This window comes from Orcinus orca, chromosome 6 (assembly GCF_937001465.1).
Source record: "Orcinus orca chromosome 6, mOrcOrc1.1, whole genome shotgun sequence".
Taxonomy (NCBI): Eukaryota; Metazoa; Chordata; class Mammalia; order Artiodactyla; family Delphinidae; genus Orcinus; species Orcinus orca.
The window spans coordinates 37,679,865-37,693,957 of record NC_064564.1 but is presented as its reverse complement, the minus strand read 5'-3'; the positions used below and the strand labels follow the sequence as shown (position 1 = coordinate 37,693,957).

At 41.5% G+C, this 14,093-nt stretch overlaps 1 protein-coding gene across 8 annotated transcripts in view; it reads left to right on the top strand.

Annotated features, from left to right (window-relative positions):
- The window catches only part of NTRK2 (neurotrophic receptor tyrosine kinase 2), a 384,042-nt gene extending 370,466 nt beyond the window's left edge, over positions 1-13,576 (top strand). For all 8 annotated transcript variants that reach the window (XM_049711806.1, XM_012538905.3, XM_049711808.1 and 5 more), the window contains 2 exons: positions 6,828-6,986; positions 7,864-13,576. In XM_049711806.1, the coding sequence (XP_049567763.1) occupies positions 6,828-6,986; positions 7,864-8,049 (345 nt within the window). In that variant the 3' untranslated portion in view covers positions 8,050-13,576. The remainder of the gene's footprint in view (positions 1-6,827; positions 6,987-7,863) is intronic.
- The last annotated feature ends 517 nt before the right edge of the window (positions 13,577-14,093 follow it).

The window sequence follows — 14,093 nt, the reverse complement described above, 5'->3', positions numbered from 1 at the left end:
TACATTTAGGTCTTGAATCCATTTTGAGTTTATTTTTGTGCGTGGTGTTAGGGAGTGTTCTAATTTCATACTTTTACATGTCGCTGTCCAGATTTCCCAGCACCACTTATTGAAGAGGCTGTCTTTTCTCCATTGTATATGCTTGACTCCTTTTTCGAAGATAAGGTGACCATATGTGCATGGGTCTATCTCTGGGCTTTCTATCCTGTTCCATTGATCTATATTTCTGGTTTTGTGCCAGTACCATACTGTCTTGATTACTGTAGCTTTGTAGTATAGTCTGAAGTCAGGGAGCCTGATTCCCCCAGCTCTGTTTTACTTTCTCATCATTGCTTTGGCTATTCGGGGTCTTTTGTGTTTCCATACAAATTGTGAAATTTTTTGTCCTAGTTCTGTGAAAAATGCCAGTGGTAGTTTGATAGGGATTGCATTGAATCTGTAGATTGCTTTGGGTAGTATAGTCATTTACATAATGTTGATTCTTCCAATCCAAGAACATGGTATATCTCTCCATCTATTTGTATCATCTTTAATTTCTATCATCAGTGTCTTATAATTTCCTGCACACATGTCTTTTGTCTCCTTAGGTAGGTTTATTCCTAGGTATTTTATTCTTTTTGTTGCAATGGTAAATGGGCGTGTTTTGTTAATTTCACTTTCAGATTTTTTCATCATCAGTGTGTAGGAATGCAAGAGATTTCTGTGCATTAATTTTGTATGATGTTACTTTACCAAATTCATTGATTAGCTCTAGTAGTTTTCTGGTAACATCTTTAGGATTCTCTATGTATAGTATCATGTCATCTGTAAACAGTGACAGCTTTACTTCTTCTTTTCCGATTTGGATTCCTTTTATTTCTTTTTCTTCTCTGATTGCTGTGGCTAAAACTTCCAAAACTATGTTGAATAATACTGGTGAGAGTGGGCAACCTTGTCTTGTTCCGGATCTTAGTGGAAATGGTTTCATTTTTTCACCATTGAGGATGATGTTGGCTGTGAGTTTGTCATATATGGCCTTTGTTATGTCGAGGTAAGTTCCCTCTATGCCTACTTTCTGAAGGGTTTTTATCATAAATGGGTGTTGAATTTTGTCAAAAGCTTTCTCTGCATCTATTGAGATGATCATATGGTTTTTCTCCTTCAATTTCTTAATATGGTGTATCACATTGATTGATTTGCGTATATTGAAGAATCCTTGCATTCCTGGGATAAACCCCACTTGATCATGGTGTATGATCCTTTTAATGTGCTGTTGGATTCTGTTTGCTTGTATTTTGTTGCAGAAGTTTGCATCTATGTTCATCAGTGATATTGGTCTGTAGCTTTCTTTTTTTGTGACATCTTTGTCTGGTTTTGGTGTCAGGGTGATGGTGGTCTCATAGAATGAGTTTGGGAGTCTTCCTCCCTCTGCTATATTTTGGAAGAGTTTGAGAAAGATAGGTGTTAACTCTTCTCTAAATGTTTGATAGAATTCTCCTGTGAAGCCATCTGGTCCTGGGCTTTTGTTTGTTGGAAGATTTTTAATCACGTTTTCTATTTTAGTGCTTGTGATTGGTCTGTTCATATTTTCTATTTCTTCCTGGTTCAGTCTTGGAAGGTTGTGCGTTTCTAAGTATGTATCCATTTCGTCCAGATTGTCCATTTTATTGGCATATAGTTGTTTGTAGTAAGTGCTCATGATCCTTTGTATTTCTGCAGTGTCAGTTGTTACTTCTCCTTTTTCATTTCTAATTCTATTGATTTGAGTCTTCTCCCTTTTCTTCTTTTTGAGTTTGCCTAATGGCTTATCAATTTTGTTTATCTTCTCAAAGAACCAGCTTTTAGTTTTATTGATCTTTGCTATCATTTCACTTATTTCTTTTTCATTTATTTCTGATCTGATCTTTATGATTTCTTTCCTTCTGCTAACTTTGGGGTTTTTTTGTTCTTCTTTCTCTAATTGCTTTAGGTTTAAGGTTAGGTTGTCTTTTTGAGATGTTTCTTGTTTCTTAAGGTAGGATTGTATTGCTATAAACTTCCCTCTTAAAAGTGCTTTTGCTGCATCCCATAGGTTTTGGGTCGTTGTGTTTTCATTGTCATTTGTTTCTAGGTATTTTCTGATTTCCTTTTTGATGTCTTCAGTGATCTCTTGGTTATTAAGTAGTGTATTGTTTATCCTCCATGTGTTTGTATTTTTTACAGATTTTTTTCCTGTAATTGATATCTAGTCTCATAACGTTGTGGTCAGAAAAGTTTCTTGATACGATTTAAATTTTCTTAATTTTACCAAGGCTTGACTTGTGACCCAAGATATGATCTATCCTGGAGAACGTTCCATGAGCACTTGAGAAAAAAAGTGTATTCTGTTGTTTTTGCATAGAATGTCCTATAAATATCGGTTAAGTCCATCTTGTTTAATGTATCATTAAAACTTGTGTTTCCTTATTTATTTTCATTTTGGATGATCTGTCCATTGGTGAAAGTGGGGTGTTAAAGTCCCCTACTATGATTGTATTACTGTCGATTTCCCCTTTTATGGCTGTTAGTATTTGCCTTATGTATTGAGGTGCTCCTATTTTGGGTGCAGAGATATTTACAATTGTTATATCCTCTTCTTGGTTTGATCCCTTGATCATTATGTAGTGTCCTTCCTTGTCTCTTGTAATAGTCTTTATTTTAAAGTCTATTTTGTCTGATATGAGAATTGCTACTCCAGCTTTCTTTTGATTTCCATTTGCATGGAATATCTTTTTCCATCTCCTCACTCTGGCTGTATGTGTCCCTACGTCTGAAGTGCGTCTCTTGTAGACAGCATATATACGGGTCTTGTTTTGTATCCATTCAGCCAGTCTATTTTTTTTGGTTGGAGCATTTAATCCATTTACATTTAAGGTAATTATTGATATGTATGTTCCTATTACCATTTTCTTAATTGTTTTGGGTTTGCTATTGTATGTCTTTTCCTTCTCTTGTGTTTCCTGCCTAGATGAGTTCCTTTAGCATTTGTTGTAAAGCTGGTTTGGTGGTGCTGAATTGTCTTAGCTTTTACTTGTCTGTAAAGGTTTTAATTTCTCTCTCTAATCTGAATGAGATCCTTGCTGGGCAGAGTAATCTTGGTTGTAGGTTTTTCCCTTTCATCACTTTAAATATGTCCTGCCACTCCCTTCTGGCTTGCAGAGTTTCTGCTGAAAGATCAGCTGTTAACCTCATGGGGATTCCCTTGTATGTTATTTGTTGTTTTTCCCTTGCTGCTTTTAATATTTTTGTTTGTATTTAATTTTTGATAGTGTGATTAATATGTGTCTTGGTGTGTTTCTCCTTGGATTTATCCTGTATGTGGTTCTCTGTGCTTCCTGGACTTGATTAAGTATTTCCTTTCCCATACTAGGGAAGTTTTCAACTATAATCTCTTAAAATATTTTCTCAGTCCCTTTCTTGTTCTCTTCTTCTTCTGGGACCCCTATAATTCAAATGTTGGTGTGTTTAATATTGTCCCAGAGATCTCTGAGAGTGTCCTCAGTTCTTTTCATTCTTTTTTCTTTATTCTGCTCTGCAGTAGTTATTTCCACTATTTTATCTTCCAGGTCACTTATCCATTCTTCTGCCTCAGTTATTCTGCTATTGATCCCTTCTAGAGAATTTTTAATTTCATTTATTGTGTTGTTCATGATTGTTTCTTTGCTCTTTAGTTCTTCTAGGTCCTCATTAAACGTTTCTTGTATTTTGTCCATTCTATTTCCAAGATTTTGGATCATCTTTACTATCATTATTCTGAGTGCTTTTTCAGGTAGACTGTCTATTTCCTCTTCATTTGTTACATGTGGTGGGTTTTTACCTTGCTCCTTCATCTTTCTTTGTCTTCTCATTTTGCTTAACTCACTGGGTTTGGGATCTCCTTTTGCAGGTGGCAAGTTCGTAGTTCCCATTGTTTTTGGTGTCTGCCCCCAGTGGCTAAGGTTGGTTCAGTGGGTTGTGTAGGCTTCCTGGTGGAGGGGACTGGTGCCTGTGTTCTGGTGGATGAGGCTGGATCTAGTCTTTCTGGTGGGCAGGTCCACCTCTGGTAGTGTGTTTTGGGGTGTCTGTGGACTTATTATGAGTTTAGGCAGCCTCTCTGCTAATGGATGGTGTTGTGTTCCTGTCTTGCTAGTTGTTTGGCATAGAGTGTCCAGCACTGTAGCTTGCTGGTCGTTGAGTGGAGCTGCTTCTTGGCATTGAGATGGAGATCTCTGGGAGATTTTCGCTGTTTGATATTACGTGGAGCTGGGAGATTTTCGCCGTTTGATATTACGCCGTTTGATATTACGTGGAGCTCTTGTGGACCGATGTCTTGAACTTGGCTCTCCCACCTCAGAGGCACAGCCCTGACGCCTGGCTGGAGCACCAAGAGCCTGTCATCCACACGGCTCAGAATAAAAGGGAGAAAGAAAGAAAGAAAGGAAGGAAGGAAGGAAGGAAGAAAGAAAGAAAGAAAGAAAGAAAGAAAGAAAGAAAGAGGTAAAATTAAATTAAATTAAAAAGTTATTAAAATAAAAAACAAAAAATAATTATTATAAAAAAAATTTTTAAGTAATTAAAAAAAAAGAAAGAATAGCCAAACCAAAAAACAAATCCACCAATGATAACAAGCACTGAAAACTTCACTAAAAAACAAACAAACAAAAAAACGGACACACAGAACCCTAGGACAAATGGTAAAAGCAAAGCTATACAGACAAAATCACACACAGAAGCATGCATACACACTCACAAAAAGGGAAAAGGGAAAAAACTATATATATAATTGCTCCCACAGTCCACCTCCTCAATTTGGGATGATTCATTGTCTATTCAGGTATTCCACAGATGCGGTACATCAAGTTAACTGTGGTGATTTCATCCGCTGCTCCTGAGGCTGCTGGGAGAGATTTCCCTTTCTCTTCTCTGTTCACACAGCTCTCGGGGTTCAGCTTTGGATTTGGACCCGCCTCTGCATGTAGGTCGCCTGAGGGCGTCTGTTCTTCGCTCAGACAGGACTGGGTTAAAGGAGCAGATTCAGGGGCTCTGACTCACTCAGGCCGGGGGGAGGGAGGGGTATGGATGCAGGGCGAGACTGCGGTGGCAGAGGCCGACTTGATGTTGCACCAGCCTGAGGCGTGCCGTGTGTTCTCCCAGGGAAGTTGTCCCTGGATCACAGGACCCTGGCAGTGGTGGGCTGCACAGGCTCCGGGGGGGTGGGGAGGTGTGTGGATAGTGACCTGTGTTTGCACACAGGCTTCTTGGTGGCGGCAGCAGCAGCCTTAGCGTCTCATGCCCGTCTCTGGGGTCCGCGCTTTTAGCCGCGGCTCGCGCCCGTGTCTGGAACTCCTTTAAGCAGCGCTCTTAATCCCCTCTCGTCGTGCATCAGGAAACAAAGAGGGAAGAAAAAGTCTCTTGCGTCTTCGGCAGCTCCAGACCTTTTCCCGGACTCCCTCCCGGCTAGCCGTGGTGCACTAACCCCCTGCAGGCTGTGTTCACGCCGCCAGTCCTCTCCCTGGGATCCGACCGAAGCCCGAGCCTCAGCTCCCAGCCCCGCCCGCCCCAGCGGGTGAGCAGAGAAGCCTCTCGGGCTGGTGAGTGCTGGTCAGCACCAATCCTCTGTGCGGGAATCTCACCGCTTTGCCTTCCGCACCCCTGTTGCTGTGCACTCCTCCGCGGCTCCGAAGCTTCCCCCTCCGCCACCCGCAGTCTCCGCCCACGAAGGGGCTTCCTAGTGTGTGGAAACCTTTCCTCCTTCACAGCTCCCTCCCACTGGTGCAGGTCGCGTCCCTATCCTCTTGTCTCTGTTTATTCTTTTTTCTTTTGCCCTACCCAGGTACGTGGGGAGTTTCTTGACTTTTGGGAGGTCTGAGGTCTTCTGCCAGCGTTCAGTAGGTGTTCTGTAGGAGTTGTTCCACATGTAGATGTATTTCTGGTGTATCTGTGGGGAGGAAGGTGATCTCCGCGTCTTACTCTTCCACCATCTTGAAGCTCCTCCTGCTCATTTACTTTTGTAAATAAGCTCAGTTGAAGTTTCCTGTAGTAGATGAAATTCCAAAGACTGGACTTCTTTGTGTCCATAGCAACCTGAAACTCAGTTGCCCCTTCTGTAAAATGTGAATAGTCATTTCTGCCCTGCCCATTGCTGGGTTGTGGTAAGCATGTTCAAGGCAGCTCTGTGTGTGCTCCTTACACTTTAAAGTGGAAGGAAGCTCCGGCCTTGCTAAGGAAGCAGAGTCCCTCGGTGGGTCATTTTGGATGCAAAACTCTCTACTTGTTATCCTGACCAAAGTTATCTTGTTAATTACAAGATCAAGTCATCCTCATACCAGAAAGTAGGTGTGTCTGTTTTTTGTTTTGTTTTTTTTTTCGGTACGCGGGCCTCTCACTGTTGCGGCCTCTCCCGTTGTGGAGCACAGGCTCCGGACGCGCAGGCTCAGCGGCCATGGCTCACGGGCCCAGCCGCTCTGCGGCATGTGGGATCTTCCCGGACCGGGGCACGAACCCGTGTCCCCTGCACCGGCAGGCGGACTCTCCACCACTGTGCCACCAGGGAAGCCCTGTCTGTGTTTCATACAGGATGAATATTCACCCAATCACCATCTCTGCTCCTGTCTAGTTGTGAGAAAGAGAGAATTGCAAAAATGTGAGAAAAATCCTTTGACCACTCTTTACCCTCTGTCTCTGTTGCTTGAGATTATAAACCAATCGTCTTTCCCTTATGTTTTATAAACAATTAAAATTAATAAATACTAATAAAGGAAAGGGAAAAAAATGTCGCCCACATCTCCCTTCCAAACCTTTTCTCCTGATGGTGGGAACTGATGCCACCTTGCTTACCCCTTTTCTGCCAGGTCGGTGGCCACACGATGCTGCCCATTCGCTGGATGCCTCCAGAGAGCATCATGTACAGGAAGTTCACCACCGAAAGTGATGTCTGGAGCCTGGGGGTCGTGTTGTGGGAGATCTTCACATATGGCAAACAGCCCTGGTACCAGCTGTCAAACAACGAGGTGAGTGGCGGGTGGCAGCAAGACCCCTAGAGAGCTGACACAGAGAGGCATCCCCGGGCTGGAAGTCAGGACACGCTCTCCTGTGGCTTTGTTGGGAGAAGCACCTCCCAAATGGCCTGCCATGTACCTAAATTTCATGGCCAAATTATAGTCACTCTCCAAACTTAAGAGTTCTAGAAAGAGAAAAGCACAGCATTTGCTGACGCGCCTGTGATCCTCTGGCATTGGGACCCAGGAGTCATTTCGTGCTGTTCATCTAGTAAATTGATAGCAGATGTGGCATTCCGGTACCCTTAGAGTCCAGCTAGCTTTCTGGTATTACTCCATTAAGGTTTCAAGCTTCTCTCCTTTTTGCATATTTCACTAGAACATTTACTTCTAGTGAAAAACTCAAACATTTTATTTTCCTTTTCTAATCTGTTTGCAAATATGTCTATATTTGAGGCATCACTTCTTGGTCAAGCACCTCACTTCTTCAGGCCCACGTCTGTCTTTTATCCAATTCCATTATCCAAAATGACCGCTCATTTCTGTACCCTGGGGTTCCCTGGCCAGTTAGCGCCCTGACACAAAAGTGACCCTGGTCCCATCTCAGGCCAGTAAAACATTGGAATTCCAGGGTGTGCTTTGGGAGCATTCCATATAGATGAATTATTTCTCTAGCAGTTTGGTGAAATCAGTGTGGCTTGAAAAATGAATATAAACCCATCAAATTAACCATGACATACCAACCTAGAACAGTCACTCTCTTGCCTCTGAAAAAAAGTAAACACTGAGTGGGTTTCTTTAAAGCAGCCCTCTCTTTGTACTGACATTTATTGTATCCACATTGTTTTTCCTCTGGTCTGACCCTATCTTTGCTCTCCGTCCCGTCCAGGTGATAGAATGCATCACTCAAGGCCGAGTCTTGCAGCGACCTCGAACGTGCCCCCAGGAAGTCTATGAGCTGATGCTGGGGTGCTGGCAGCGAGAGCCCCACATGAGGAAGAACATCAAGGGCATCCACACCCTCCTTCAGAACTTGGCCAAGGCATCTCCGGTCTACCTGGATATACTAGGCTAGGGCCCTTTCCCCCAGACCGATCCTTCCCAAAGCACCTCCTCAGTTGGGCCGAGAGGATGAACGTCTTTTAACTGCCGCTGGATGCCGTCAATCTGCTGTTCTTCGCTCTGACAGTATTAACTACAAAGACACCGAGAAGCTTTCCGAGGGAAGCAATGTGTACTTCTCCATCCGTAGACACAGTATGGACTTCTTTTTGGCATTATCTCTTTCTCTCTTTCCATCTCCCTTGGTTTATTCCCTAGTTTTTTGTTTGTTTTTCTTTCCTTTATTTTTTGTCTTCCCTGCTTCACAATCCTCACCCTTTCCTTTTTAATCAATCTGGCTTCTGCATTACTATTAACTCTGCATAGACAAAGGCCTTAACAAACCTAATTTGTTATATCAGCAGACACTCCGGTTTGCCCACCACAACTAACAATGCCTTGTTGTATTCCTGCCTTTGATGTGGATGAAAAAAAGGGAAAACAAATATTTGACTTAAACTTTGTCACTTCTGCTGTACAGACATCGAGAGTTTCTATGGATTCACTTCTATTTATTTATTATTATTACTGTTCTTATTGTTTGGGATGGCTTAAGCCTGTGTATGAAAAAGGAAAACTTGTGTTCAATCTGGGAAGCTTTTATCTTTGGGAGATTAAAACCAGAGAGAAAGAAGATTTATTATAAACCGCAGTATGGGAAGAACAAAGACAACCATTGAGATCGGCTGGCGTCAGTCCCAACGTAAGAAAACCCAGCGACTGTTAGCTGGGAACAGTGTATTCGGCACCTTCCCCCGAGGACATTTCTGAGGAGTAAAAAGACTGTTGGACTCTGTGCCATGGACTATTCTTTTCCCATCACCGGAAACACTAGAGTGTAGAACAGAGAAAAAGATGGCTTCCGGGAGGTAAGATGGTACATCGCACGTTCCGACAGTCTTGTCTTCATAGGCCACGGTGATGGCGCTGGTTTGTTTTTCCAAGTGTTATCCACTGAGCCTGTGTCAAGTTCAGTTGAAAGGAGGTGGATTCTTGTCCAGCGATCATTTCAGGGTCAGGTGGGAAAGCCAAGGACTTGGAAAAGATAGGACAAGCTCTAAATTTGGAGGCAAGTTTCTCTTACAGTGAACTTTTCAGATAGCACTTCCTTCCAACCCCTAGCCTCCACCCCACCCATCCTTCTAACTGTGCAAGCGAAATTGTGCATGGTCTTTGTCGATAAAAATATCTTGTGTGCAGAAACTACCGCTCCAGACGTCGTGCCCCAGATATGTAGAGCAGATCCATAAAAGGTATAACTTATATAATTAGAGGAAGCTAATGGAATTCATCAGCTGAGTATAAATGTCTCTGGGTCGTATGGTGGCGATGGGTTTTAACAAATATGGTCCCTGAAACCTGGCTATCCTCCACCATGTCGCACCCACTGTGGCCCTGTGAGAAGGGCAAAATCAACCCCCAAGGGACAGGAGACCTCACCCACCCTGGGGGTATCACAGGCATTGATGTTCAGTGTACACAGGCCGAGACCTTGCTCTGGGCTCTGGTTGGGAGAGTGGTCTCATTCTAAATGTACTCCATTGTCAATATGCTGTTTTGTTTTTTTCACTGCATTTTAAAAGAAAGTAAAAACAAAACCTTAGGCACAGCATACCCATGGGACACTGTGCCCAGGCCAAGCTTTGGAGGTGTGCTTCTGGGCATAGCCACGGGTTTTGCGAAAAGAGGTTGTAAATTTAAATAGAAATTTACAGTTATCTGGGTGATCAGTTATACCAAGGAAGAAACATTTTTCTGTTCCTCAAGAAAACTTGCTACCCTCTGTGAGGGGAATTTTGCTAACTCGACATCTTTATAACACGAGCCAGATTGAAAGGGAGTGATTTGAATTCAACTTAGGTCATTTTATTTCATATTTGTTTCTGAAGGTGCAATTGCTCTGTTTAAGTTTTGCTTGTGCCCTTAGTTACTGAAGCACCTTATTTTCCATTCTAGACACTGAAAGCCAGTTCTCAAAAAATCAAAAGAGTCCATTAACAGAGAACAAAAGGAAATTGAGTAGCATCTGCTGTCAAATGAAGGGGGTTGGACAAGGCGATGCCCATAGTCCTTTCAGGTTCTGCACTGCCTATGAGACATGGGAGTTGAATTGTTCTCTTTGTCGGTGACCAAAAACCCTCCAGAACACACATAATAATATAACGAAAGCCATATCTCCATGATATATACCTGCACGTATATATCCCATTAAGGGCCCATGGTACTGTTAAAACACTGTGGCACCCTGTGAAGCAGTAAGAAGAAGCAGATTTGTACAGAACTTTTCTAGATTCCATCAGTGATGACCTGAAAACCTACACAGGTTTGTTATTCTGTGCAACTGGCCAGCTGCTCTGGGGGAAGAAGCTGCAAGTTACTTGTTTTATTTTAACAGAGAGCAAAGGAGGTAATACTCTAAGGGGTCACATTCAAGGAGGGCTGTGCAGTTTTAGAGCAAGGATTTGTTTAAAGCAGATGAGAGGATGGGAGCATTCCCTTCCCCTTCCAGTGTTGTGTTTTCCTCTGAAGGAAAAAAGAAAAAAAAAATGTCTCTTTACCTTCTGACAAGTCCCTCAAGGTCTTGAAATGAAAGGTTCTATGCAAGTGCAAAGTTTTATAGTTATTTATATTGCTGATTATTATTCATTTTTTCCCTCTGTTGTCTCAAGAGTATGTACTGATCACAGAGACGTCTCGCATTGAAAGAATCCCAGATTGCTTTTAAAGTGACCGAAGGACCCACAGACTATCTTCAAGTCTCCATCCCTGTTCCTCCACAATCCCCTCTTCTCATGCTCTTGTAATATTTAGAAAAAGGGCATCCTCATTCTGCAGTGTAAAGATCACAGAATAGGGCCTGCCATCAAATTCATTAAACACTACGACAGGAGTGGTGACAAACCTAATTCTCTAGCCTGAACTCATCCTGACAGTTGCTTCCATTTATACATTGTTTAATAGTTTCCCAAACACTTTTCACATATGTTGGCAAATTATTCTCACTTTTTAACGGTGAGGAAATTGAGAGTTGGAGAAGTTAAATGGCATGCTAGTACTCTCCAGGCACCTCTGGGACTTAATCTAGGTACTCTGACTCTGATGTTCATGATTTGGTCCACTAGAGACCTTAATATATACACAAGCAGTCCAGGAGAGAAAGCACGCTAACCAATTCATGAAGCAGGATATGAAGTTAGAAGAGCAAAATGAAATATGTGAGATGCAAGCAGCTGAGATCTCATGACATATAATCATGCTCATAGCTTCAGCGAAATCCTTGTACAATGAACCAGTGTCATAATCAGGCTTATTTAGAAGACATTTTGAACTATGCTATAAAAGACTATATCAGAATTCATATTATATGTTCACATCGGCGCTCCCTGTGGTATTTCCATGTATTTATATGTGTGTTATAAATACTAGATTTATACATAGACAAACACACATGCATAGTGTGTTTGTGAGCTTATGTATAAATTTATAGGCACACAGTAATAGAGATAATTATAAGTAGGGTGCAGTATGAATAATTTGCTTAAAATCTGCTAAATAACCAAAACTTTTTTAAAGTCATGTTGCTGTTCATGCTTCCTTTCTCCATGTGGGTAGGACCCCATCACACTTTTCGACTCTCTGCAATACTGCATGGGTGGAAGACATATTTAAGATAATGTGCTTCCCAAACACATTATCACAAAACAACTAAATCAAAACCATCCCACTACGTTGAGTCCTTCCTCTGGCTCCCTGCAAAGGAAAATGCAGCCGGAAATATATCTCCTTATGTAAAGGTCCAGAAAAGGAAAACTGATTTTTTTTTAAATCCTTTTGCACATTTATTTGTATTACGCTCACCTGTCCCACTGTGACCCCTTTACACTTGTGTTCAGAGTCCAAGCATTCCAGAAGAGAACTGGACTGTTGGGAGCCCAGTGTCTTGAAGGCCAAAGGTGAGAATCCAAGACTCCACGGCGAGGCGAGTGACTCTTAGGAATTCCCACATCCTAGCGGAATGCAAGAGGCAGCAGTGTAAAATGCTGGCCTTTGCAAAGAGCCATGACAACAGGATCCCCTGTTGTCAGGGGATAGAAGTCAGGAATAGACTTCTTTTTTTTAAACTTACCCTTTTGTAAATTGGACCTTCTATAATGCCAATAGCTTTAATTGTGTATCTAATTAAATAAATGACTGCAGACACACATAGTCTCAATTCCCTTGCTCTTTCTTTTCTTTTTTTTCCCATTTGAGGACTTTTGTTTCCAGTGTGGAGCTTCGGTTTGGCCCTATATCACTGCTACCGAAAATCTCACTAGGGGGATGGCCGGTGACCCACCTACTCAGGTGGCTAAGTGAGCAGTTAAAGCAGTTTCCTCACAATTCGTAATGGTGGGATGCTGAGACTCCGAGGTTGAGACAGCAAATGCTATTCTAAAGAATTTGCGGTGGAAGGGATTTGTAGCAAAATATGACAGCATATGAAGGGGTATTTTCTCGTTTGTCAGGGCTGGAATGAATCACTGCTGCTATAAGTCAAAGGTTCTCGAATATCCTTAATTTTTGTATTTATTTCCTTTTTTTTCTTTTACCTTTATATAAGTATTTATTTATTTATATATATATTTCTTTGCTCCATTCATCACAGACACAAAGCGAAGCAAAAAATATATATATATATATATGTATATGTGTTGCAGGCAAAACACTGTGAATTTCACAAGAGCAACCAAGCAACTCTTTTGTCATCTTAACATACGTCTCAGGAGACACAACGGGAAAACATGGGATGTCATTTTTTTTAGTCTATGCATTCTAGGCCAGGTCTGTGTTTGTTTTATTTCTTTGGTCTGTACATTAATGAAAATGATCCTGAGTGAAGGTTGGCCGAATGTCCAACATGCTGGAGCAAGCATAACTAAAGCTGCTAATTGCCACAGGTTTGAACTGGAAAAAAATTTGGAGAAAATGAAATGTAAAGGCCTACATTTTGCAAGTTGTATATCTTCCTATTGCTTTAAAAATGTAAAAAAAAAAAAAAAAAAAAAACACTGGAAATGTTTAAATACAAGGTCTTTGAATTAAATGTGGATTTTGAATATATAATCCCTTGATAAATGACCAAATTATGGTGAAATATTGCTCCCTGCGTTCATTAATCATTATCCATCACTAACAAATCTGCCTAGAGGTGTGGACAGTCTCTGCATTTGCTTCTGTACATGGAGAGATGTTTGTATATATCCGGGCCGTATCCACACACACATTTCAATACCTCTCTGAAGATATATTGCCCCTTTCCTTGTGACCTGGTATTTGAAACTCCCTTTTCATTTGCTTTATTTTCCTTTTAATGTGACGTCTCTGTGCTGATAGTTACTGGTTCTTGTTTTGCAATCTGTTTGGAGGTCCATTGCTTTATTAAGACCCACTGCATCTTGGCTGATTTCAAAGTGACACCAGAATATCAGTGTTTAAAAAAAAAAAAAAGTTTTGTTTGTAAATCGTGACCAGCTTCTCTCAACCTGACATGGAAAGTCTCTTGTACTACAGTGTACTAATAAAAATGATGTCTTAAAATAAATAACATCCTCTAAAAGAGACACTAAAAGTGACATGATGATTACTAGAATTTTCACAAGGCATGGTGTGCTCTTTTGTCTGTCTGTCCGTATGTATGTACTTTAGATAAGGTCACTGCAGGTGACTGCCGTGTTCAGCAGTTGAAGCAACGAGAGTACAAGTTCCCTGGCTGAGCCCTCCATAACCTGACGTTTTCACCTTCTATCTTGGATAACTAGAACATCACTGCCCAGTAGAACTTTCTACAATGATAGAAATGTTTTATCTGCACTGTCCAATATGGCCAGTAGGCACTTGACCTGCGGCCAGTGAGACTAAGAGCTGAATTTTAAATGTGATTTCATTTCAATTAGTTTACATTTAAATAGCCACACGGGGCTCATGACTACAATGTGAGACAGCACAGGGTGAGCAGACAGAATCACCAGGATTTCTAAC